Genomic DNA, 25,735 nt, shown 5'->3' with positions numbered 1-25,735 from the left:
CTGGGGTTGAGGCCAAGAGCACTGGACACTGCCAGCCTCCACCTGTCTGTAACGTTGTTAATGTGCCTCAGTTTCCCCAACGGAGACATTTCCTGTGGTCTTGGCTGAGGAGGGAAACCATCTCTAATCTAAACAGGCACAGAGAGGTTGCCTGCTGTACCCACGGTCACACAGCAAGGTGGTATGTCCAGCCAGGATTGCTGCTCTGCCTGAGAAGGTTGAGATTCTAGCGTTCTTGAGGGGGCCCCGAGACCTTCGCTCTCTCGCGAGCCTCCCCTACCTCGTTCTAGGACCGAAGTCAGTTCTCACTTTGTAAGGTTATCCAGATCTCCCAGGGTAGCCACAAGGCACACACCTACTGGTCTGGAGCATGTCTCCTCTCGCACAACCAGACGCCTCCTGAGCCCCGGCGGCAGCCTCGGGGTGACGTTTTATTACTTGTGTTCACTTCATGAAAAGGGGAACTGACGCCCAGAGCTTCTTGGGGATGTTTGATGTGAATTGGGGGGGGGGGGGGGGTGTCCAGAGAGTCCATTCTTTGGCCTGAGAGCGACACCTCATGGCCACCTGTGGAATTGCAATGACATGACAGAATCCCACTCACATAGAAAAATGTTATATGCATATAGGAAAAATGCTACAGTGAACGGATGGACGGATGGACAGATGGGCGGACGGGTGGGTGGACGGATGGGCGGACGGATGGGCAGACGGATGGGTGGTGGGTGGGTGGGTGGTGGGTGGTGGGTGGGTGGTGGGTGGTAATGCTCTATAAAATAGCAAGTCCAAGGCCTCTGGCTACATGAAACGCTGTCTGAAAATAAAATATTATAAAAATAATAAAATAAATTATGAATTCCATTTTTTCCCTTTTTGTGCTAGACAGGGTTTCTCTGTGTAGCCCTGGCTGTCCTAGAACTCACTCTGTAGCCCAGGCTGGCCTCGAACTCACAGAGACCCGCCTGCCTCTGCCTCCCGAGTGCTGGGATTACAGGCGTGCGCCACCACATCTTGGGTTTTGAATTCCATTTTCTAACACTTAAATTTTACAAACTTCAAACTTAAGAGTGATTTGCTTTGTTTTGTTTTGGGATATGGGCTCCTGTAGCTCAGGTTGGTCTTGAACCCAGAACCTGCCTTCAGTACACTTTTCCCTTCCCTGGTTCATCCTGCCCCAGTATTTTGAGACTGGACATCTGCCTTCTCCCCCTCTGCAGAGGTCATGTGACCAACATGGGGTGGGAAGAGTTGCAGGGTCACAGCTTAAGCTGAAGCCTCCGTGACGTGCAGAACTGGAGCAGCTGGTCACACTTGCCAGCCCTCGGCCTTTGTCCCAAGCACGCTCTGAGGTCAGACTCCTCTGCTGGTCACGGGCCCAAAATAGTTCAGCATGAGACAGGGACACGGGAGAGGTGGGTTCAGGGCAGCCAGATTCCTGCCTGGCCACTGGGACAGCCTGAACATGATTCTCAGAATAAAGAATGGACTAGGCAGCTGAAGCAATCCTTCAGTGGTTCGCACACTGCCTGCTCACAACCATCCGTAACTCCAGCTCCAGGGGACAAGACCCTTCTGGCCTCTGTGGGAACGGTACACATGAGGTGCACAGACCAAAACGCAGGCAAAACATCCATCCATACACATAATGATAAAAACCGAGCATGAACACACATCCACACATAGCACACGTAACACGTGCACACACAATGTAACAAGAACGTTTTTAAATGCTGAGAGCCGCTTGCTCAGTCTCCCCAGAATATTCCTCATTTTAACCCTGGAGGTCCAGTGTCCTGGGGAGCCCCCTTGCCCTCAGCACACTGGGGGAGGGGGGTGGTCCTGTGTTTTAAGATGGGTCATTGCATGTCCCGTATCTGCAGAGCCCATGAGGGAAAGGTGCTTGCTCAGGGTCACTCAGCAGACTCAGAATCTGAACCCAGGTCTGCAGCCTTCCCCTGCTGGGCAAACAGGGCCTCACTGTGCAGGCCCATGCCGCCACCCTTCTGGGAAAGCCCCTCACAGCCTTCCCAGATGAGAGGGTCCCAGGGACAGCCACCAACTCCAACCTAGCAGAGCTAGCCAGCCCTTCGGTGGCTTCTCCTACCACCCACACAGACACAAGCTCCCCACAAACACCCCAGACATCATCAGCATTCTTAACTGAGGGATTGGGCAGCCCCGGACAGACACAGGACACCCTGATATCACAGCCCAGAGCAACAGTGAATGGATCAACCCCTCTTTGTGGCTGTTCTAGAAAGGTGGGCTGGGGTGGGCATTTTGACACGTCTATCACCTTAGCACTCACTGGGAGGCTGAGACAGGAGGATCAAGATTTCAAAGTCGTTCTTGGCTACATGGTGAGTTGGAGGCCAGCCTGGGCTACATAAGACCTTGTCTCAAAAAAGACAAACCAAAAATTCAGGTTAGTGGCTGTGTCCTCCTGAGGGTCCTGGGTGATGTCTGGAGACACGTGTCACACTAGGGCAGCTCCAGGCACAGAGTGGGTAGAGTCAGGGACACTGCTCAGTGCCCTCCAGAGCCCAGGATGCCCCACACAGAACATCCAGCCAGACATCCTCACAATATGAGTTCAAGGTTCCTCTGTCTCCAGTATGGGTCACCGTGCTGACCTGGACACTCACAAGCCCTGGAGCTCAGCTAAGTCATCCCCAGGTCCCCAGGAACTGGCCGTGTATAAGGTCCCCTGCCTGGATTCCCCCATCTCCAGACCTGCCATCTTGCTATAGGAGCCACTGGGCCCAGCTTTACTTAAGTCCTGGGGATTTGAACCCAGGCCCTCATAATCCTTGGTAAATACTTTATCCACAGGACCGACTTCCCAGCTCAGAGGACCCAAGTGTCCTGCCCCACCATTCAGCCCTAGGACCGCCACCCCACCCCACCCTACACACCCCAAGTCCTAATGACCATGCACAGAGGCTGAGGTGACCATCTGATCAGGACCTGGAGGCATGGCCACCTGTCACTCAGCTCACACTCAGCAGAGTTCTCAGTCAGCACTTACAACCCAGGGCCCCACCTGGGCCAACACCAGCACCTGCAAAGGGTACTGACTCCAGACATCGGGTCCCCGAGGGCCCAAGAAGGGGGGGCATTCCGGAGCTGAGTGGAGGACCAGCCAAGGCCAGAGGGGAGGGGCTGGCAGGAGGGGGTAGAAGCTACTGGCTGTAGATGTCCCCATGTCACCACCCCCCACCCCCAGATCCACCATGCCGCCTCTAGAGATTGCAAGTGGTCGGAGAGATGAATGTCTCATCCCCTAGCCTCTCTAGGCAGGAGGTCTGAGGCTAGGGGGACAGAGGTGGGATTGGGGTCACACCTTAGGGTCCCATCTATGCATGTGGGACAGCCACAAAATGCCTTTACCAGGTGTAATGGTGCACCCCTTTGATCCCAGCACTCGGGAGGCAGAGGCAGGCGGATCTTGGTGAGTTAGAGAACAGCCTGGGCTACAGAGTGAGATCCAGGACAGCCAGGGCTACACAGAGAAACCCTGTCTTGAAAAACCAAACCAAAAGAAAGATGACTAAACTCCAGGAGTCCAGGGAGCAGCGGACCTCCCGGAGAGCTGGGGTTGGGGACAGAGGGAGTCCACTCTGTGGGTCCCAGCTGTTCACCACCCACACCAAGACATACATGCATTCTTGGGGTCACTTGGGTGGGATGGGGGTGTCCCTGGCTCTGCACCCTGTTACATGTCACCTTTCCCATTCCACCCCTTGTCCCAGAAGTCACTGGGGCCCTCGGGTCTGTGTTTCATTCATCCTTCGTTTTAACACAACTCTTTCTTTGACTTTTTGGGGTCACCACGGCCACATGAAGCCTGGGTGAGGGCCAAGGAAGGGAGATGGTTGGGTACTTACTTTTAAGATCTCAGGGGTTGAAGGAGCCGCTGGGGCTGGCAGGCTTGGCTTTATAGCCTCGTTGTCGGCTCCCCACCAGGTTATTAATAGCGAGGTAGTGTCTTGACCAAGTATGGTCAAGAGCTGAGGACTGTGAACTTGGCCAGGCCACGTCTACTCTGAGCACCTGATCCGGGCTGTGACGAGGTAGGGGGTGGCACACAGCAGTGCCCTCTAACCACACTAGGCTAAAGTCGTAGGGGGATCCCCAAACCACAAATAGAACTAGCTGTGGTGACACCGGCCTGTCATCCTGGCACTTGGAAGGTGGAGGCAGGATCTGGGTTATAGTCATCCTAGGCTACACACACACACACACACACACACACACACACACACACACACACACACACGTGCGCGCGCGGTTCAAGGCTAGCATGGGCTACGTAGAGTTCCAAGGCTACACAGTGAGACCCTGTCTCAAGATATAAAACAAGTCCATTAACTTGAGATTTAATTCTGGGACCACTGATACCCAAGCCCCCCCACAAACTTGGGGTGTCTGGTTACTAGCTTGGGAGGCACAGGGACCTATTTTCCCCCTGGAGAAGGGGTTCACAGCGACTGGAGGAGATTGCACGGGTTTGTCAGTAATGGGCTGCGCTCGGTGGGAACCACAGGCCCTTAGCCAGGGCGCCTCCAGTGGCCTCCTGCCTACCCCTGGGTCGGGGCCCTGTGGCAGAGGCATGCCATTCCCCAGGCAGTATCGGCACCCAGGCCACAAGCCCACCCTCACGGGATGGAGCCCAGATACCGGAACAGGAGCTGTGGAGCTGCACACACGGGTGGCTGGCACCCCCCATGCCTGAACACCCCCATCTGCATGAAGCTCAGCCCAGCCTTCTCTGAACTCAGCTAATATAAAAGAGACCGGTCTCCTCAAATAAGGCTCATTCCTGGGTCCTGAGGGGTAGCACACCTTCATGTTTTGGGTAAAACCAGGGCTTACCAGGAGAGCCTGTGAAGGGGCCTATGGAGACTGCTTTCATTTTTATTAGCTTGATTTTGTGAGACAGGGTTTCTCTATGTAGCCCTGGCTGAACTGGAATTCACTAGGTAGACCAGGGTTATCTCAAGCTCACGAAGACCGAGCTGCCTCTGCCTCTCCAGGCCTGTGTCTTTTAAACATTTAGAAATTTTAATTTTATTATGTGTACGAGTTTGTGTTTGTGCACAGGTGCGTGCCCCGTGCCTGTACAGTGCATCGGATTCCCCAATCTGGAACGACAGATAGCTGCGCTGCCGTGGGGTGTGGGACTCGAACCCAAGTCCTCCGCGAGGGCTGCCAGCGCTCTGGCTAGGGTCCTGCCTGCGGCCACCCGCTCTGCTCTCTGTTGCCGCCCCAAGGCGGCTTTGCACACGACACCGGCACAATCCTGCCGGGAACCCGCGTCAGCAGGGGCGTACCTGCGACTGTGGGGGCACGTGGCGGACACGGACCGTGGGCTGAGTGTGGGCGCCGGGGACCCACGGCCCGTGCCAGCCCGCGCCTGCGGTCCGGAACAGAGCCAGACTGGGGGACCGGAAGGCCGTGCGCCTTTCCTATAGGGACCGGTAACCCAGGTCCCCGGGACACCAGGCAGGACATCGGGTCAGCTCACAGCTCAGGCGCCTTGACGGTTCCTAGGGCAGGATGATGTCGCAAAGTGCCCTGGGCAATGCCCCTGCCTCAGCCTCCACGCGCCGGGATTAACAGGCGCCTACCGTCTGTCTTGGGGCCACCTCTCCACGGTGAACCTCTTACTGAACGTGGCCCCCGCCCCACGCCCGCGGCGCGTCCTGTTCAGGGCTGTGAGACACTGCAGGGCCCCGCTGAGCTGCAGCTTTACTAGTTCAACCTCGCGTGTCTGTGTCAACTGCGGGGCCGGGGCGTGTGGCGTGGCGCAGCGCATGACCTGGGGGGAAGGGACGACCCTCGGAGGCTGGGGGGGGGTCCACGCACCGTCCCCACAGATCGTGGAGCACACGCGGCAGTGCGTGGGAAGCAGCTTTATTCCGGGGTGGCGCGGGGGGCCGGGGGACCCGGGGTGCGGGCTGCGGCCTAGCGCACGCCGCACTCGGCCTGCAGCCGCTCCTGCTCCAGCGCGCGCACCAGGTCGCGCACGAACTGCACCTCGGCGGCCACCTGCGCGGCCAGCGCGTCGTAGCGGTTCTCCAGGCGCCCCAGGCGTCGCTTCAGGCCCCCGGCGCCCAGCAGCGCCGCCCGCGCCTCCTCCTGCGCGCGCGTGCGCAGGGCCTCCGTGCGCCCCAGCTCCGAGCGCAGGCGCCGCAGGTCGCGACCCAACCCCGCGCTCCCGTCGCGGCAGCGCGCCTCCCGCTGCTCGGCGGCCGCGCGCAGCGCGCACACGCGCTCCCGGCACTGGCGCCGGCCCCGCTGCAGCTCCCGCAGCCCCTGCTCCGCCGCCGCCACGTCCTCCAGCACGCGCGAGAAGCGCTCGAAGCTGGCGTAGCTCGTGTTGCGCGGCATGCTCGAGTGCGACTTGAGGCTGTACTCGCGCAGGCGCGCCGCGCGCAGCCGCCGCCGCTCCGGCTTCCGGGCGCCGTCCTCGCGCCTGCGCACCTGCGGGGAAAGGCGGTGAGGCGGGGCCACGGCCGCCGCCCGCCCTCCCCCGGGGCGCCGAGGCCTCACCTTGATCCACGAGTGCTCCAGGCTCTGCGCGATGGTCATCCTCCTCCTGCGGGATGGGGCGCGTTAGTGCTCGTGGGACTCACCTCGGGTGGCCCACCCCCGTCAGGGCGACAGGGGGCATCGCGGACAGTACCCCGTATGGGATGACCCCCGCCACCCCCAGCAGGTTGGCTGTTCTCGGCCAGCCCCCCGAGGTTTTGCTGGGAGCCGTGGACACTGGTGCCGTGGGGGCCCAGAGGGCACCGAGGCCGGTGAGCACGGCAGGTGACGATGGGGTACACCTGGCACCCAGTACCCAGACGATGAGCTCTAGGCTAGCCTGGGCTACAGCAGGGCCTGCCTCAGAACTACAACCGGACGCCCCAGGCCCGCCGCGGCGGTCCGCCTACTTGGGGTCTTTGACCAGCAGCCTGCGGATGAAGTCCTTGGCCAGCTCGCTGGTGCTGCTGAAGTAGTCCTCGTCGAAGTCGTAGTTCACGGCCGAGATGTTGGTCAGCGTCTCCTGCTTGGTCTCCCCCAGGAACGGGGACGCCCCGCTCAGGCTGCACGGGGGCAGGGCGGAGGGAGGCAGGCTGCGGGTTAGCTGTCGAGGACCCCCACCTCTCCACTGGTCACTCTGTCACCTGACACAGCTAGGGCCATCTGGGAATCGGCTGGGAGACCCACTCCTCCTCACTAGCCTCACTGTTGGCCACTGACGCGGGGACCTAGGGCCGCGGTGAGCAACGCCAGCCCTGAGCAAGGCTCCCTGTAAACCAGCCGGTAAGCGGGTCCCTCACAGTTCCGGACCCCCTCCAGTGACTGGCTGCGAGCAAACCCTTTCCTCCCCAGGGCGGGTTTGGTCAGTTTTGGTCACAGCAACAGAAAGCCAACTGGAGCATCTCCAGGCCCTCCTGACAGTCCAGCATACTGGCCCGCTCCGGAGAAGCAGGAGCAACATCGCCAGGGAAGCGAAGGGGCTCCCTAAAACAGGGTCAGCAAACCTCAGTGGGGCTGGGGGCGTGGTCAGGGCGGAGCCCCGCCCAGAATCCCCAGTGAGGGGCTGGGGGCGTGGTCAGGGTGGAGCCCCGCCCAGAATCCCCAGTGAGGGGCTGGGGGCGTGGTCAGGGTGGAGCCCCGCCCAGAATCCCCAGTGAGGGCTGGGGGGCGTGGTCAGGGTGGAGCCCCGCCTAGAATCCCCAGTGAGGGCTGGGGGCGTGGTCAGGGTGGAGCCCCGCCCAGAATCCCCAGTGAGGGCTGGGGGCGTGGTCAGGGTGGAGCCCCGCCCAGAATCCCACTGAGGGGCTGGGGGCGTGGCCGGGGCGGAGCCCCGCCTAGAACCCCAGTGAGGGACTGGGGGCGTGGTCAGGGTGGAGCCCCGCCCAGAATCCCCACTGAGGGGCTGGGGGCGTGGCCGGGGCGGAGCCACAGTCACAGAGCCAGCAGCTCCTCCCCTGGCTATCTCCCAGCACCCGTGCAACGGGTCTCAGCCCTGACCCTGGCCTCTAGCAGGTGCAGACTGGGGTCCCTCCCAGCACTCACAGGATGTAGGTGATGACGCCGATGCTCCTGTAGGGGGCAGAAAAGATGGGTCAGCATGGCCGTGGCTGCACCCTAGGCCCAGGGCTCAGGGCCCCCCACTCTGTAAGGCCAAGGGTTCTAGAGAGTGGTCAGTGTCAATCACGGGGCCTCCTGAGCGCTGCGCCAATGCCAGGACAGCAGGTCCACAGGACCTGTGGATCGACGCGGCCGGCATCGGCCTGCACGTGATCCTGCAGCCCAAACGGTGAGGGAGCAGACCCCACACACCAGGGTCTGAGCAGGAGGCCATCGGGGCCTACACCCTCGCTACCTGTCTCTGGTCTGAACAGCTAGGGAGGATGGAGCACGGCGGGGCGGGTGTGCGTGCGTGTGCGCGCGCACGGCGCTCGTGTGTCTGCGGAGCAGCCCGGGCCTCACCCCCACCCCACTCACCACATGTCAGCCTCCAAGCCCAGCGGCTCGTAGTTGACGATCTCGGGAGCTGTGGGGGACAGGGAGGCGGAGGCAGGTCAGGCTGAGGACGTGCAGGGCCCACCCCACCCGGCAGTGCCCGCGCCTGCCCCTCACCCACGAACTCGGGCGTGCCGAAGATGTTCTTGAATTCGCTGCCAGCCTCGATCCTGTGCGCGATGCCGAAGTCGATGAGCTTGATGCGTGGGCTAGCCGCGTGCTTGTCCAGCAGCATGATGTTCTCGGGCTACAGGACGGCAGGCGCGATCGATGCTCGGGGACAGACACACGGACGGACGGACAGGGACACATACACACACACAGCACGCGCTCTACCTTCAGGTCGAAGTGCGCGATGCGCTTGGAGTGCAGGTAGTGGACGCCGTCCAGGATCTGCTTGAGGAACTGCGTGGCCTCGTCTTCCGTCAGCGACTCCTTCTCGGCCAGGAAGTCGAAGAGCTCCCCGCCAGACACCAGCTCCAGGATGAGCACCACGTCCGTCTTGTTCTCGAACACGTCATGCAGCGTGATGATGTTGGGGTGGCGGATCTCGCGCAGGATGCTCACCTCGCGCTCGATCTCCTCCCGGCTCACACCGCGCCGGCTGGACGGCAGGCGCCGCTTCTTGATGAACTTGGCCGCGTACTCCATGCCTGTGCCCTTCTGCTGGCATTTGCGTACAATGGCGAACTGGCCGCTGCAGGGAAGAGGACAGCTGAGCGCCCCGGACCCAGAGGAAGCCAGGGAGGCACCCAGCAGTGGCGCGCTGTCCCCCAGGGCTCCCACAGCAGCAGGTCTGCCCCAAGAGTCAGGAGAGGGCAGCTAGGGGAGTCAGCCTGGGCCAGGGAGCATCAGGGACCCGGGAAGAGTCAAGTGCGGTTAGCCCCAGTGCTGAGGGAGAGGGAAGGGTCCCTAGCCAGGGAATCCAGCCGCTTCAGTGAGCTCCAGGTTCATTCAGTGAGACACCCGGTCTCAAAAACCCAGGCGACATAAAAATGGGGTTCCTCAGATAGGCACGGTGACCGTGCCTTTGACCCCAGCACTCAGGAGGCAGAGACGGGAGGGAGATCTCAACTTCAAGCCCAGCCCCTTCCTCCAAGATGAAAACCTTAGCTGTTAGAGCAAAGACCCTGAGGACAGGAAGCCAACACCTCATCGGTTTCAGGAAGTCCCTGAAGTTGACTCAGACCAGCGGGGCTGCCTAGGAGAGGCTCAGGAAACCAAGCCACCCTGGGAGGCTGTACAGAGTGTTCTGGGTCCTCTGATTTCACACGCCATCACCCATGCTGGGGGCGCCGCAGACTCAGCTGTCTTTGAGCTGTTTCTGCTGTCAGTAACCCTGTATTGGTTGGGTTTTATCAACCAGACAACCCTAAACCTATCCCGGAAGAGGGGCCTTGTTGTGGAATATTAACTATGTAAACATGTGTTACATTTGTTTATGTGTGGAATATTACTTTAACTAGGCAAAGATGTGTTACATTTGTTTCTGCTGCATTTGCTTAACTATGTAAAGATGTGTTGCTTTGTCTGCCTAAGACACCTAATTGAATAAAAAGCTGAATGACCTGGCTGGAGAGGTGGCCCAGAGGTGAAGAGCACTGGCTGCCCTTCCAGGGGCTCTAAGCTCAATACCCAGCAACCCACATGGTGGCTCACAACCATCTGTGATCAGGTCTGGTGCCCTCTTCTGGCCTGCAGGTGTATATGCAGGCAGAACACTGTAATTTAAAAAAATAAAGAAAAAAGCTGAACAGTAGCTGACCAGCTAGGCAGTGGAAGTGTGAGAACAGAGAGGAGGGAGATGCCTGGGGCCAGCCAGGCAGCCACCAGCCAGACATGGAGTAGAACACACAGAGTAAAAGGTAAAAGGTCCAAGATGAAGAGAAACAGGTTAAATTAAGCTCTAAGAGTGTGTGTCAGGACAGCCGCGTGGTCTAAGGCGCCAGACTCAAGTTAAGCTGTAAAAGCAAGAAACGAGCCTAATATTAAGTCTCCATGTCACGATGTGGGAGCTGGTCGGTGGCCCAAGAAAAGACACCTCTGTGGGCCATTTTCTTGATTGATAACTGATATGGAAGGGCCCTGCCTGTGGTGAGTGTTTCCATCCCTGGACTGCTAGTCCTGGGTTCTAGAAGAAAGCAAGCCAGTCAGCAGCTCCCTCCATGGCCTCTGCACCAGCTCCCGCCTCCAGGTTCCTGCTTGGAGCTGTGAGCTGAAATGAAGCTTTTCACCCAAGCTGCTTTCAGTCAGTGTCATGTCACAGCAACAGAGACACCCCAACCCTGTCTCTGCAAGTGACCCCAACAAAACTCACTGGGTCACCAGTTTGTGCTTTGGACACAGGCAGCCACGGCTGAAGTCTGGGTGGGGCCAGCGGACATCCCACAGATGCTGTTTGCCTGTTAAGAGGCATGGAGTGGCTCATCTGCCTGACAAGTGGGGTCCACTGAGTATAGGGGTGCCCAGAAAGGGCTAAAGGGTTAGAGCAAATGCTGTAGTCTGTGGAGTAGCATGAAAGGAGGCTGTGTGGCCAGGGCTATGTGCAATAAAATGAGTTCCAGGCTGAGGAGGCAGAGGCGGCCGTGAGAGGCCATGGTGAGGGCCACTGCTGTTTCTTACACAGGGACACAGGGACAAGAGTGCAACCTTGCCAGGGCCTGTCCTGGGACCAGGAACTTGGAGCCCCAGGGAAGAACTGGGTAGTGTGTATGTCAGGGCTGGAATAACACACAGATGAAAGATTGTAAAAGTGACATTTGATGCCCAGTTCCTCAGGCCATGAGACGCTGCTCAAGCCCGTACACACTCACACTGGGCCACAGTCCTCAGGAAAACAGCAGACCAAATGTAGTGCTTCTGAGCCTTTGGGATGTCGCCAGCCTTGCCAGTACTTCAGCATGGTAAGAAACAGGGACAGACAGGTGATTCCTACAGCACCCTACCCCAGGGCTGGAAGCCTGCAAAGCCCTGACAGCCCCGTGTAAAGTGGTGGATTAATTGGGTTTCTGTTGGTGCTAATATTTGGACTTCTGTGTGTTCTAGAAGCTTCAATTCTTGGTGGCTCAGGGGGTACCAGACACAGCAAGGGTTAAAGGGAGTAAGCCTGGCCAACTGGCCGACTGCTCTCCTAAGCCTGGACACACACACACACACACACACACACACACACACACACACCTCGGGCAGAGATGGGTCACACACCTGAGGTGGCGGCTGCAGGCATGGCCTGGGAAGCATGTGACCCCTGCCCCGGGCCGGACTGAGCAGCCAGCTCAAGCCCCACAGCAGTGAGGAGAACGCAGCACCGTGGCTTCCAAAGGTCCCCAGGATGAGCCCCTGGGTTGCCAGGAAGGACAGCATCCTTCCTGCTGTCCGGCTGTCTTCTCATGTGATTCCCGGAGTCACCTGACACTGTTCCCGGGATGACCCAGGCTCTCCCCCACCTGGTGCTATGGGACTCTGTACTGTCCTGGCTGTCCCGGGTAAGAGGGTGCCTGTCACCTACAGGAAACACAAAGCCGACACTTGTGTATTCTACACACATAGACACCCACGGATATGTGTGAGTGCCACTAAAGAACAGCAGTGTCAACATTAAAAGTCCATTCAAGCTGGGCATCGGTGGCGCACACCTTTAATCCCAGCACTGGGAGGTAGAGCTAGGTGAATCTCTGTGAGTTCGAGGCCAGCCTGGTCTACACAGAAAGTTCTAGGACAGCCAGGGACGGACAAGAGAAACTGTCTTGAAAACCAAAATAAAAAACAACAACAAAAAAGATTGCAGGGCTGGGGAGATGCTCAGCGGTTAGCGCAACGGCTGCCCCTGCAGAGGACCCAGGTTCCCAGCACCCATGAGGCTCACAACCACCTGTGACTCCAGTTCTGGGAACTGGATGCCCTCTTCCGGCCTCTGCAGGTACTGCACTCGTGTGGTGCACACACACACTCGCAGGAAACACACGCACACACGAAATGAATTAATATTTTTAGAAAAAGACCCTGTTGCTGAGGACGTCACATGCTAAGCCAAGGACTGAGCCTAAAGTGTCCCCTCGCTGTGGCTGAGCCCTTGTGGGCCACACGCAGCTGCAAAAGGTGGGCGGGGAGAACTGCAGGCCGAATCCTCCACATGAAGGGCAGGATGTCAGCCAGTCAGAGGCGGGCCTACAGCTAGGACCAGCTTTCTGATTGGACGAGAGCCCCAGGCCACAGGGCAAGCCCAGTTGGCTTGGCATCTGTGGCTGGCACCAGGGCTTATGACCTCTGGCCATCGCTGCTCCCATGTTCACTTAGACATTTTTCTACCTTTTCTGCCTTTTCCTCATTGTGTTTATAGAAAATCAATGTGGCCGAGACTTGCCGCGAGCCACGCTCTGGAGGACAGGTGACCGAGACACATAGGTTTGGCGGCCACTGTTGGACTCATGTTACTCTCCAGGACCCAGGGACCACTGGGGTAGAGGTGAGGCTGAGCAAGAGGATTAAAACCATCTAAGGGGGATCCTTAACAGCCTTTCCAGGGATGCGGGCACTCCGCCCTGCAGGCAGGCCCCTCAGACAGGAAGTCCCTGAAACTGAGCAGATATGCTGAGCCCTCCCGCCCCAGGAACAGGAGCAGAAAGGACTGCAGAGACGCTCTCTGTCGCACCAGCCCAGCTGCTGGGGAGGGAGGCTCAGGTCTAGGGAGCCACCGGGAAAGGACGCTCTCCAGCCTGTCCCGCTGCCTGCAGGCTGTGCCGTGCACGCCACGTTCCCAGCTTTGTGAGCTGTCACGCATGCTGGGGTGGGTCGTGGGGATGCAGCTCTGAGTCATTTCTGGAAGTGACCCTGTAAAACTCATGGCTCACCACACCAGACTGGTGGCGAACGGGGCTCGCTATCTGGGGTGAGTCTATCCTTCTCCTTTGCCCAGCACATCCCCATCTGAGCTACAAGAGTCCTTGTCTCAACAACAGCCAAACCTTACCATGTAGCCCAGGCTGGCCTTGAACTCAGTGACACCCCCCTCAGCCTCCTGTGGGCTGGGAAGATGGGGGTCTGCCACAACACCCAGGATTTTTGTTTTGTTTTGCTTTGTTTTTTGGATAAATTATGTTTGGCTGTTGGACCTTTTGTTTTTAGAATGGGAGATGGCGTCTAGCCATGTAGCCTGGCCCACATGACCATCCTGCCTTGTTCTCCCCCAAACAGGAATGTTTAGGGGAGCAGAGTGTGCCTGTTATCCTGGGGAGGCGGAGATGTGAGGATCAGAAATGAAGGCCAGCCATGACTACACGGTGAGTCTGAAGCCAGGCTGGGCTACAGTCTGGAGCTGGTGAGATGGTGGGGGAAGGCACCAGCCCTGACAACCAAACCCCGAGTAGGGAGAACCGACTCCTGCAAGTTGTTCTCAGACCCCCCGCATGCGCACCACAGCACAATACAGAGGCATGAGCGCGCATGCGCATACACGCATATATATATATATACACACACACACACACACACACACACAAACACAAATTTAATACACCAGGTGTGGTGGCGCACACCTTTAATCCCAGCACTCAGGAGGCAGAGGCAGGTGGATCTCTGTGAGTTTGAGGCCAGCCTGGGCTACAGAGTGAGTTCCAGGACAGCCAGGGCTACAGAGTGAGACCTTGTCTGAAAACAACAGGAATATGTTGCTGTTCTGAAAACCTGTGTGCCTGAGGAGAGCACTGTGGGGCACACAACCGGCCATGGTGGGGGGACAGAGTGCGCCAGGGGGAAGAGGCCTGGAAGGCACCAGCCCTGCCTGACCCGGACAAGCACCAACACTTCGTCCCCTGGTGGAGCTGGGGGAAGGGAGAGAGAGAGTCCCGGGACAGGGGCACCAATGGCTCACTCGCCAGGTCCCCTCCACAGACAGCACCCACAGCTGAGTCACCCCCTAACACCATGGTGACTCCAGCAGCTCATTCCTGGGGGGTGAGGGGAGTCAGAGAGGCCCCAGGGGACACTGAGGGGTACCAAGGATGTGGCCTTCTCCAACAGGTGCATACTAAGTCATGTGCAAGTGTGGTGTTGTCTATGCGGTGGCCCTGGGACAAGTGACACGGTCAACCCCGCTTCACTGAGGACAGTGTTCAGCCAGGGCCACACAGGGCAGGACAGAGCTGGACCCTCGCTGCAGGTAGAGACCACTCTCTGCAGGACTCAGCTGGCACCTGGCTCTGAGCAACGACGCTCCAGCACTTGGATGCCTGCCCTCGCTTGCTCCCAGCCCTGGGACTGACTCACCAGCTGAAGGCCCACATGGCATCCAAGAACCCAGATGAGCAGCAGCGTACTTCACCATCCGCAAAGAATGACCTATGCCAGCCTGAGCCACTATTGCTGGGACAAGTGTCCACGCCACACATCAAGGCTACTCGGGGCTGGGTGCAGCTGGCAAGGCTGAGGCCAAGGGAAGGGAGGAGCCGTGGTGGGCACACTGGAGCCCCCAGGCTGTCCTCAGCTCCCAGGACCGCTCTATGCTTCCAAGACCCTGAGTGTACGGCAGCACCACTGCTGCCAATCCCCAGCCGGGGTCTGTGCGTGTGCTGGTCCTGTAGACCTTACTCCATCACCACAAATGCAGGGACAGGCACTTCCTGGCATTGTTCCAGTCACGTGAGCCACATGAGCCGGGAGCTGGAGGCCAGTTGGGCCGGTAAAGAGCTTTGCCCTGCAAGCATGGGGATCAGAGTTCAATCCCCAGATCACACTTGGGGTGGTAGCATGTGCCTGGAACCCCGGCACGGGGGAACTGTGGCTCCTTGCTCAGCTTTGCACAATATAAAAATAAATCTTCTAAAAGGGGCGGGAGTGAGAGAAGGCCTGGGAACTCGGCCTCCGCCTTCACACACACGCACACTCGGGACCCACATGGCGGAGGAGAGCCGACGGCTGCAAGCTGCCTTCCACACATGTGCCGCACACACATACAATAAATCACTCTCACGACTGAAGAGCAAAGATGCAGAGACCAGGCAGCGGGTGAGTGTGCAGTGCGGCCAGGGCCTGGGGAACACTTGAAATGAACGACGCAGCCTGGCACATGCACGTTACACACAACACATCCTCTTTGCTTGAAGAGACTGGAGCACTAAGCCTGTGACATCACAGGGGTCCCAGAACCATTCCCAAGATACGACCACACACGGCTACGTTTTCCCAGTCTTCTGGGGGTGAGGGGCAGTGGTACAGCTAAAGGCCCAAGAACAGAACGGGCTGCCGTCCAACCTGTGATCCGTATTTATTTCCACGCGCATTCTGCCCACAGGGGCCTGAAGAGAGCATCGGATCCCTTAGGACTTGAGGCACAGATAGCTGTGAGCCGCCGTGTGGGTGCTGGGAATCGAACCCAGGTCCTCTGCCAGAACAGCAGCAAGTGTTCTAACCACATCTATTTTTTTAGTCTGGGTCTCACTGAACCTGGGATGGCTCTACACCCCCAGCACCGGGTTCACAGGTGAGACCACCACATGTGGCTCTTGACATGGTGATGGAGAGCTGTCTCCCTGGCCCCAGCACACAGCTGTTCCCATAGCTGGGAGGTTCTGGGGAGGGTGAGGGGGCTAAAGCGGGGGAAACTCCTGAAGGAAGTGGCTCAGGGTCCCCACGGAGCCAGGAGGACCCTCCCCAGCATCCATGCTATTTACATTCCATCTGGATGACATCATGAGGCAGGCGGGCGGGCCTTGAGGTTCCCACAAGGCTGGCCAGGCCAGAACTCGCCAAATAAGGTCTGAGGGCCCTTAGAAAGAGGAGGGCTTGGTGGGCAGAGGGGAGGGGGGAAGGGTGTGCCCACCAAGAAACACCAAGCAAAACCTGGGGAGACTCAAGTGTACCCGATAAACCTAGAGAGGGAGACCTTCTAAGTGTGTGGTGTGGTGGCGACAGCTGTTACCCGGGATGCTAGGTCAGGAGTTCCACACCCAGGCTGACACATGACCCAAGTCAGTGCCTAGGACCCACACGGTAGACCCCAGACTCCAGGAATTGTGTTGTGACCTCTCCATACATCGTGGTGTGTGTACACACACACACACACACACACACACACACACACACACACACACACACGCAACGTAGTAACTATATAAAAGAAGTTCAAGGCCAGACTGGGGTACATGAGATCCAACCTCAAAATGGCAAACAAGCGAAAAATCAACCAGTCAGGTGTGCCTTTAGTCCTGGTGCTCGGGAGGCAGAGGCAGTGGGATCTCCGTGAGTAGCGAGCTCCAGACCAGCCAGGGCTACACAGGGACAGTGTCTAAAGGGGAGAAAAACCAACTCAGAACAATCCCACAGCGGATGCTCAGGCACACCCTGCCTCAGGGCAGCACCGAATGGACATACTCCACGTCTGTCCCCACAGAGGACGCCAGACAGAAGGCACCCAGGTCCACTGCCGTCATCAGCACACCCAGGAGTCACGGGGACAAAGGACAGGAAGGGCCAGGCATGCGTGCGAGCACACCCAACGCCACTCACCTGCCCAGCTCCTCTCCCATCTCATAGTGGTCCTCGACATCTTCCTGCCTGAATGTGGACATAGCGGCCTGCCTTCTGGAGGACTCTTGGGTCAGGGGAGCTGGGGAGACACGGGGAAAGGAGTTGGTCATTGGGGAATCCATTTTTCCAAGTGGCCCTGTGCTTGCAGGAGGCCTGACTCCTCTCCCATCGTCTCCTGGCATAAATGACACACCCCTCGTCCATGCCCCAGGTTTTCTGTGGGCATCGAAAGCCCCCACCCAAAATTTGGTCATGGCAGAGCAAACCTGTGATCGCAGCACCTGGAGGGGAAGGCTGGAGGGTTAGAAGGTCAAGGGCATCCTCAAATACCTGGGAGAGTTGGAAGCCAGGCTGGGCTACAGGAGACTACCTGTGTGTGCACGTGCGTACGTGTGCGCGTGCTGGCGTGCCCACGCGTGCGCAGGGACTGGAGAGAAGGCTCGGGTACTGAGTGGGCGCTGCTCTGAGTGTGCGAGCTGGGTTCCCACAGAGCTGACTGCTCCCTGTAACTGCCACACTAAGCGACCCAACGCCCTCCCCTGGCCACCCAGGCGCCTGCACTCGGCACGCCACCCAGGAACAGGTACACGTGAAACCACGTCACCTGGAACAGCACACGGAAGCCCAGGTGCAGGGGCGCGTCCCGCACCCCAGCACACCCCGGGGTGCACGCGACCTCTACTCCCAATTCCCCCACCGCCCCCAGCGCTTGCGGTCCCTAGCGAGCTTCACCTGTCAGTCATGCCCACCTGCACCCCGGAACTCAGGGGCGTCGCCAGAGCGCTGACGCATGCGCAGTCTTAGCGGCCCGACTCCCGGGGCTGAAGCGTCCCGAGACCGACGTGGCCCTCGCGGGTCCCCTCCCCTGGCTCCCGCCCTCGCCGCGTGTGCCCTGGGTGCCCGACACGTCGGCGCGGCCCGTCCGTACCATCCACGGTCCGCGAGTCCCCGCCGGAAACCAGCGTAGCCCCCGCGACCGCCTCCTGCGCCTTCCCCCAGGAGGCATCTGCGCATGTGCCAAACGCGCGGACACACCCCTGCGGAGGCCGGAAGCCGGCGCTCATTGGTCCGTGTCACGATCGGGAAAACGGAAGCCGGCGCTCATTGGCCGGCATTAGCACCCACAGGCGGAAGTGTGCACGGGTGACGTGGCGGCCCTCTAAGCCGGAAGCCGGCGCTCACGGCCAGCAGCACCGGCGCCGCAGAGCCCAGCGGCCTCCGCGAGCGCGCAGGGCCGCGATTGGCCGGAGGGAGCGCCCTGCGGACCGCAGTGGCCCAGGGCGGTAGACGTGCACCCCAGCCCTGGAGGCACCGAGAGCCGGGTCCGGAACCCAGGACCGTAGAGACGTGCACCCCAGCCCTGGAGGCACCGAGAGCCGGGTCCGGAACCCAGGGCCTCCTGTCGGCGACCGCACAGCACGGACTGAGCACAGCGAGGTCAACCATAGCAGTTTATTACTCCAAGGGTCGCACAGCCAGGGTACCCGCAGGCCGCCCGCCTCCCCTCTGGGGAAACTCCACTTGGGCCATGGATGGACCCGTAAACCTCTGAATGCATTTATTTAGACATGTGACATCTCAGCATCTCCCTCTGAAAATGATAGAGCTGTGTCCCGCCCACCCCATGGCCCGCCAGTCCAGCCTGCAGGAGACTCCGCTGCCTTGGAATTCCGAAATAAATAGAATCGGCATCAAGTGTTAGTGCTGAGTGGTGGCAGGGTGGCCCCAGCGACCTCCGGGGAGCACTATGGGGACAGTCTCAAGGTGTCTTCTGATGGGCAGGCACCGTGCAGTGTTGGCAGTACCAGGCTGCCTACAGTTTGTCCAGGAAGTTGTCCAGCGCTGGGATGCCCTCTTTTAGGCCTTTGCGCTTGCGGGTCTCAGCAACCACTTGGCTGGGGCGGCTGCTGTTGTCGAAGGGGTCCCCAGGCAGGATCTGCCAGTGGTCGAACACACACTGCGGGAAGGCCTGGCCACCGGTATTGGAGCGCAGGTCGGCCGTGAAACCTGGGCAAAACAAAGGTGGGATAAGAGGTTCAGAAGGAGCCTACCCCAGGTTTGTGCCTCCCCTGGGTGCATGTTAGCTGACCTGGTCATCCCACCCAGGGAGGGGTGACTGGGCTTCTTGCCCAGTCTTTTTTTTCAAACATGGTGTCTCTGTATATCCCTGGCTGTTCTGAGACTCACTCTTTAGACCATGCTGGCCTCAAACTCACTACCTGGGTACATACAGACCCCCACTGATACACTAACAAGCAACCCCAGAGAGCTGAGGGCTGGGACACCATGGGAGAGCCATGGCACTCACCAAAGGACTCGTTGACAGGCAGGTAGGCCTTGACCACAAACATGGGGGTACCAGCCACCTGGGACTCCTCAAACACATGACCACGCTTCCTGTTCAGGACACCGTAGATGCCACCCACAACTTGCTCAGGACACTGCGGACAAGAGGAGCAGTAAGAATAGGAGCACAGGAAGACGACGAGGGGCGGGCGTCACCCCGATAGCCAAGTTTACCTGGATCTCCACCAGGTAGATAGGCTCCATGAGGCGGGGCTGTGCGGTCAGCACACTGGCGTAGAGGCAGCGCCGGGCTGTGGGGATGATCTGGCCACCACCTCGGTGGATGGCATCAGCATGCAGGGTCACGTCGTGGACGTCAAAGCGCACCCCACGCATGTTCTCCTCGCAGAGCGCGCCCTGTGGAAAGGTGGCTAGTCAGACAGACCCACCTTTATATATATATATCCCACACTGACTCAGACCTCATGCATTGGACCCCCGGAACACCTAGGCCCCAACCACTCACCTCCTTAGTGGCCCACTGGAAGCCAGCCACCACACTGTCCTTGATCTCGTTCAGGTACTGCACACCCTTGGTGATGTCGGTGAGAATATTGGGGCCAGTGCCATCAGGCCCAAAACACCAGATCTTTCGGGCTTCAGCGACATCCCACTCGTACTTTTCAGCCAGATAGCGTGCACGAGCCTTGAGCTCCTGACGAGCAGACACTTCACCCTTGTCGATGTCCTCGGCCAGCCCGTCGGGGAAGGGCCGGGCCTTCATGTACAGCCGGTTGTGCTTGTTGGGGGACTTGGACAGGCAGAGCACATTCGACTCCTCACTCACTGTCTCCCGGTACGAGACAACAGGGTCCGATTTCTGCAGGAGGAGACACTCATGGTCACTGCTGAGAAGCTCTTCTGGGCAGCAGCTAAGGTGCGAGAACCTGCCCCTGGCAGGCCCCCGCGTGGGCGCCCACCTTGATGGGGATGCAGGCGTGGTCCTCCTCCAAGTCCTTGAGGCAGATCTCCAGGTGCAACTCCCCTGCTCCCGCAATGATGTGCTCCCCAGACTCCTCGATGATGCACTGTGGGAACAAGGATCAGCACCCTGCACTCCCCAGGAGGCAGCCCCAGTCTGCAGACAGGACAACCGCACACAGGCCTGGCGCTGGCTGCCCTCCTCTCCTAGGCTCCCTGCCTCCTCTAATTACAGCCCCCTGCCTGAGGCACACCTGCACCATGGGGTCCGACTTGGCCAGCCGCTTCAGCCCCTCCACCAGCTTTGGCAGGTCAGCGGGGTTCTTGGCCTCCACAGCCACTCTGACGACAGGGCTGACACTGAACTTCATCACACGCATGTTGTGAGCGTGCTCGAAGGTGGTGATGGTCCCAGTCTTCACCAGGAACTGGTCTACACCGACCAGCCCCACAATGTTCCCGCAGGGCACATCCTCAATCGGCTCCACATAGCGGCCCATCATCAGGATGGTTCTAGAGGGAAGAACAGAGTGTCAACAGGGCCACCATGGCAAGCATCCTGGGCTCAGGCAGACGGGGCGCACAGCCCCAGGGCAGTGCCCACCTCTGGATGGGCTTCAGGTACAAGTCCTCCTTCTTCCCAGGGGTGTAGTTGGGACCCATGATCCGGACCTTGAGTCCCGTTGACACCACCCCGGAGAACACTCTACCGAAGGCATAGAAGCGGCCTTTGTCGGAGGTTGGCACCATCTTGGAGATGTACATCATGAGAGGGCCCTTGGGATCGCAGCTTTTAATGCCTGGACAGGAAGGAATTCAAGTCACTGTCTGCCAAGACTGGGGGACCCAGAGCAGGGCATGGACGGAACCCTGACACCTACCCATGGCGGCCTCGTCATCAGGTGGGCCCTCGTAGAGCAGCTCACAGCGGTACTTCTGGGCGGTGACAGGGGACGGCAGGTGGATGGTGATCATCTGGAGGAGAGCGTCCCCAGCGGGCAGCCAGCGGCGCATCACAGCTTTGAGCAAGGGTTTGCCCTCCTTGTCCTTGTCCTCACTGTCCAACTTGATGTCCAGCTTCTCGATCAGCTTGGCCGTCTCCTCCTTTCTGAAGTTCATGATGGCATCGAACACCTGGACAGAAGAGGGAAGCAAAGCAGGCAGAGACCAGAGGGGCTGCTTCCCATGGGGAGGGGACTCGGAGGGCCTGCTGCTGGCGGACAGGCTGCAGCTCACCCACCTTGAAGATGGGGTCCAGGATGAGCTGGCAGAAGGTGCGGGGGAGCTTCTTCCCGTCGGGGCTGTTAGCAGATTTGCTGAATTTGCCATTGGCTGGATCAAAGTACCTGGAGAGACACAGGGGTCACGTTGCACCACACTGCACAGGGGTCTTGGGCAGTACAGGTGAGGCAGGACACCCCACACTCACTTACCGGTCCCCCCAGAGCTTCTTCATCATGTCCTCCACTTTCTTGGCCCGTTCGGCCGGCCCCAGCTGGCCCTCACCTTTGGCTGCAAATTTGGCTACATACATCTCTGCAAACTGCTTCAGCGTGAAGGCCCAGCCATGCAGGCCAGACCCGAAGCCCACGGTGCCCAGCACGGGGTCGATCTGAAGGAGGAGAGCAGCACTGAGCCAAGGAACCTCTGCTAGAAGCCCACCCTGCCGAGACCCTCAGGCTCAGACACGGAGTTTCTTCAACAGACATCAGGTCAAAGTGAAGAATTTCAGTCATCATGTGTGGGCCCAGATTCCCACCCCCACCAGGCAGGCTTCTTCGCACCATGATATTGCCCATGGGCCCGCTCTCGCCCTCGCCGTAGGTGGAGATGATGACGTTGACGTTCTCCACAATGCGCTGGAAAGTCTGGTACAGCTCCTCAGGCTCCAGCTGCAGCTCGAGCAGAGCACGGTCCATCTTGTTCATCATCAGCACGGGCTTGATGCGCTCGGCGATGGCCTGTCGGAGCACTGTCTCCGTCTGCACGCACACACCTGGTGACAAAGGCGGGTTGAAAGGTGTGCTTGTTTTCCAAAACAGGGAACCCCTGGAGTTTTGGTGCCTGTCCTACAACTCTGTTAGACCAGGCTGGCTCTGCCGCCGCCTGAGCTCGCGAGGGCTAGCAGATGTCAGAACACCTAGACAGCTCCCTGGAGGAGTGGTAGGGACCGCTGCGCTGTCTCAAGTCCTGACAAGGGTAATGTGTTTGTTTGCACGTGTGAATGTGCGCAGACTTGCAGGCGCACAGGTAGCTGGAGTTTGTGTGTCTTCCGCAGGAGTACACAGCACTCAAAACGTCGTTCTAGGCCCGAGACAACAGTCTCACTATGCAGCCCTGGCTGTGCTTGAACTCAAGAGCTCCACCTGCCACCCTCACAAGCCCAAGGACCGCACCACCACACTATCTGAAACTAAAACTCGACTCTCCCTCAGTGCTGGCGCATCCCTGTGAGTTCGAGGCCAGCCTGGTCTACAGAGCGAGATCCAGGACAGGCACCAAAGCTACAAGGAGAAACCCTGTCTCGAGTGAAGAAAAACGTACACTACACAGGAAGCATACTGCCCTGCATGCCTGTTTGCCTCAACGGGGCCAGCAGGACCAGGCCAGGCCTCCCCCCTGCTTACCAGACACGCAGTCCACCACCACCAGAGCTCCATCGGTGACACGCAGGGCCGCTGTCACCTCTGAGGAGAAGTCCACATGGCCTGGGGAGTCGATGAGGTTGATGAGGAAGCCGGAGCCATCCTTGCTCTGCTTGATGAAGTTGAGGTCGTTCTCAGAGAGCTCATAGAAGAGGGAGATGGCACTGGGGGAAGCACAGAGAAGGGACATGGGTCAGTCCTCCTCCTCCAGGCTCTGCTGTGCCCAACAACTCCCAGCCACAGGACCTGGGAGGCACGCCTTCCCCAGACTCCGGGCAGGAGACCCCTCTGGGAAGGTGAGACCTGGGGCCAGGCAGGGCAGTGACTGCGGACACACACAGCCCACTTACGTGGACTTGATGGTGATACAGCGCTCCTGCTCGTCCTTCCGGGTGTCAGTGAAGCGGGTCTCCCCGGCTCGAGCCGAGGCGATGATGCCCGCCTTACACACCAGGGAGTCAGTCAACGTGGACTTGCCGTGGTCCACGTGAGCGATGACGGACATATTCCTGATGTTGGCTTTCTTGTCCATGATGGCGCGGATCTGGTCTACCGTGAAGTTCACCTGCGGGGGAGGGGCGGTGCCCGGGTCCTGACACCTCGGCCTGGCAGATGCCCACGACACCCCCATGGCCGTGCGGCCAACACGGAGCCCTGGCTGTGCCCGGCGGAGGCACAGGGGTCCCGATCCACGGCCAGCAGCATGTCAGCCACGCAGCCGTCCCTGCGCAGCCAGCACCGGGGACAGTCGGACGGCGCGGCCCCCCGGGGCGCACGGAGACCGGCAGCAGCCCGGGGCGCGCACGGGGCCCCCCACCCCCCCACGGGCCGGCGGCAAGGTCACAGGCCGGGGCGTGGGGCCAGCCACGGAGGCGGGAGGGGCCGTGGCCCGTGCGCGGCCTGACCCGGACCCACGCGGCGGTGCGCCCCGGGACAGCGGGCGCCGGGCCCGGCCCCGCCCGGCCCCCCGGCCCCGATCCCCGCCGCCCGCCCGGCCCCCGATCCCCGCCGCCCGCCCCGGCCCCCGATCCCCGCCGCCCGGCCGCGGGGAGGGGACGCGCGCACAGGGCGCAGGGGCGCGCAGACATGGCGCCGGCCGACCGCCCGTCCCCGTCCCCGACCCGCCGCGGCCGCCATGTCTGCTCCCGCGTCCGCCTCGGCGGGCCGCCACGGCCCCGTCCCGCCGCCCCGAGGCCCCGGCTCGGCTCCCGGGCCCCGCCGCGCCGCGGTCACTCACCATGGTGGCGGATGGCGACGGATGCTCACGGGAAGAGGAGACGGGCGAGGCGCGCCGGCGATGGCGGCGGCTGCGGCGGAAGAGACCGCTGACGTCAACGCCCCCGCTCTTATAGGCCGACGCCGGTTGGGCGCGTCACGTGACGGCGCGCGCGCCGCGGGTCTCGGCGGCCGGGCCGGGCTGCGGACGGCACCGCGCGTGCGCCGACCCGGGCTGGGGATTTAACCCCCGAAGCGCCGCGGCTGCGGCGGTGGCTGCGGCCGGGGCGTGGCCGGCTCCGTCCCGGGACCCCCGCCCGAGCTCCCCGTGCCCGGTGTTGAAGCCGAGGAGCCCCGGAACGCAATCGCCTCGAAGGCGATTCGCACCAGGCCGAGTAGATCAACACCAAAAGGACTTTGAAGTTTGGACCGGGTCCGCGGGCGGGGCCGAAGTCCGCTCTCGGGCTGGGGTTGTTATGTAATTTGACTCCTCGGGGAGGAAGGCCAGCTTCGGGCCACGAGCTTTTCCTGCTAACGCCACCTAGGTGTGTTTCTCATTGCACCTTTTTCTCCTGGAAGCTCTACGTAGCCCAGGCTGGCCGCCAATCACGGAGCTCCGCTTGCCTCTACAGTGCCGGGATTGGAGGCGAAACCCGGTCCTGACAGGGTCTGGTTTAGCCGAGTCAAAGGTCCCAGACTGGCCCTGTACTCCACGGGCTGTGGAGGTTGCCCTTGAACCCCTGATCCTCCTGGCTCCAGGAGTGCAAACCAAAAAATTAAAAAGAAAAGAAAAGAAAACCGTGGTGGCGCAGCCTGTAACCCCAGCACTGGGAGGCAGAGGCAGGCGGATCCCGGAGTTCGAGGCCAGCCTGGGCTACAGAGCGAGATCCAGGACAGCCAGGGCTGCACAGGGAAACCCTGCCTCGAAATACAAAACCTAACAGAAGAGAAAGGAAGGAAGGAAGGAAGGAAGGAGGAAGTCTCAGCGCGGGGAGCTGTCTTCCCATCAGTTAGGGAGGTGGAGGCAGGGGCATGGGAGTGAGCTCCTCGCCTCAAAACCAATACCAAACAGGGCCTGTTCTTCCCGGGATTCTCGTCTGATTTTCTGTTTTCTCTCCTTTGAGACGGGACTTGTTTCCATAGCGCGGACCTGGCGCCATCCTTCTGCTGCGCGCCCCGGTGCTCCGGGCTGCCGTGCGGCGAGCGGCCGGCGGGGGGCGCCGCAGGACCGCGCAGCGCCGCTGTCCCCGCCTGACCCCGGCGCGCAGCCGCCCGCGCACAAAAGCCGCTCCTTGTTCCCCGCGCCCGCGCGCCGCGCTCCCCTCCTGCAGGACACCCCCCAGGAGGCCGCAGGCTCCCGGGTGAAACCGCGGGGAAAGGGTCCCCACCCAGGACAAAGGAAGAACGCCGTTTCCGACTCTCGGCTCTAAAATAAACCGGCACTTGCCTCCCCCGGTGCGGTCTGCCTCCGACCTCCGCCCGAGTCAAGGGCCATTGACTGGCAGGGATGCAGAGCCGCCCAAGGAGTGGCAGGGGCCAGAAGTCAGCTCAGGTTCGTG

General features: G+C 60.2%; 2 protein-coding genes and 1 non-coding gene across 5 annotated transcripts; all 3 read right to left on the bottom strand.

Annotated features, from left to right (window-relative positions):
* Nucleotides 1-5,900: 5,900 nt before the first annotated feature.
* Nucleotides 5,901-18,071, bottom strand: Dapk3 (death associated protein kinase 3). Of its 3 annotated transcripts, none has more exons than XM_036171065.1 (9): nt 17,978-18,071; nt 17,029-17,128; nt 8,863-9,223; nt 8,644-8,773; nt 8,509-8,557; nt 8,077-8,103; nt 6,945-7,097; nt 6,556-6,601; nt 5,901-6,486 (listed from the first exon to the last, which is right to left on the bottom strand). In XM_036171065.1, the coding sequence occupies exons 2-9, from the start codon at nt 17,088-17,090 to the stop codon at nt 5,968-5,970; spliced, it is 1,347 nt and encodes a 448-aa protein (XP_036026958.1). In that variant the 5' UTR covers nt 17,091-17,128; nt 17,978-18,071; the 3' UTR covers nt 5,901-5,967. The 3 variants fall into 3 exon arrangements, with proteins under 3 accessions (XP_036026958.1, XP_036026956.1, XP_036026957.1); XM_036171063.1 differs by lacking the exon at nt 17,978-18,071 and adding an exon at nt 17,799-17,971; XM_036171064.1 differs by lacking the exon at nt 17,978-18,071 and adding an exon at nt 17,782-17,844.
* Nucleotides 18,072-18,487: 416 nt separating this feature from the next.
* Eef2 (eukaryotic translation elongation factor 2) lies at nt 18,488-24,292 on the bottom strand. The gene is made up of 14 exons (XM_036171030.1): nt 24,199-24,292; nt 23,312-23,526; nt 22,944-23,125; nt 22,101-22,312; nt 21,750-21,928; nt 21,557-21,662; nt 21,198-21,450; nt 20,921-21,116; nt 20,571-20,829; nt 20,316-20,423; nt 19,862-20,215; nt 19,570-19,752; nt 19,358-19,490; nt 18,488-19,056 (listed from the first exon to the last, which is right to left on the bottom strand). Exons 1-14 carry the CDS (start codon nt 24,199-24,201, stop codon nt 18,863-18,865), a joined length of 2,577 nt encoding a protein of 858 aa, XP_036026923.1. The 5' UTR covers nt 24,202-24,292; the 3' UTR covers nt 18,488-18,862.
* LOC118572091 lies at nt 21,996-22,059 on the bottom strand. The gene has a single exon (XR_004943461.1). It is a non-coding gene; the product is annotated as a small nucleolar RNA SNORD37 (small nucleolar RNA).
* Nucleotides 24,293-25,735: the final 1,443 nt, after the last annotated feature.

The sequence above is a fragment of the Onychomys torridus genome, chromosome 21, assembly GCF_903995425.1.
Source record: "Onychomys torridus chromosome 21, mOncTor1.1, whole genome shotgun sequence".
NCBI classification, from domain to species: domain Eukaryota; kingdom Metazoa; phylum Chordata; class Mammalia; order Rodentia; family Cricetidae; genus Onychomys; species Onychomys torridus.
The sequence above is the reverse complement of the archived record's forward strand: the minus strand, read 5'-3'. Positions and strand labels throughout refer to the sequence as shown.

Bases quoted from the DNA above. Each gene is read 5' to 3' on its own strand.
- Eef2 (XM_036171030.1), bottom strand. The intron at 22,313-22,943 runs GTAAGCAGGGGG...CTTTGTCACCAG, and splicing joins GGTGGTGGACTGCGTGTCTG to GTGTGTGCGTGCAGACGGAG. The intron at 21,929-22,100 runs GTGCGAAGAAGC...CTCCTCCTTCAG, and splicing joins GGCCCATGGGCAATATCATG to ATCGACCCCGTGCTGGGCAC.
- Dapk3 (XM_036171063.1), bottom strand. From the start codon at position 17,841: ATGCGTCAGCGCTCTGGCGACGCCCCTGAGTTCCGGGGTGCAG. The intron at 9,224-17,028 runs GTGAGTGGCGTT...TCTTCCCTGCAG, and splicing joins ATGGGAGAGGAGCTGGGCAG to CGGCCAGTTCGCCATTGTAC. The intron at 7,098-8,076 runs GTGAGTGCTGGG...GCCCCCGTGCAG, and splicing joins GGCGTCATCACCTACATCCT to CCTGAGCGGGGCGTCCCCGT.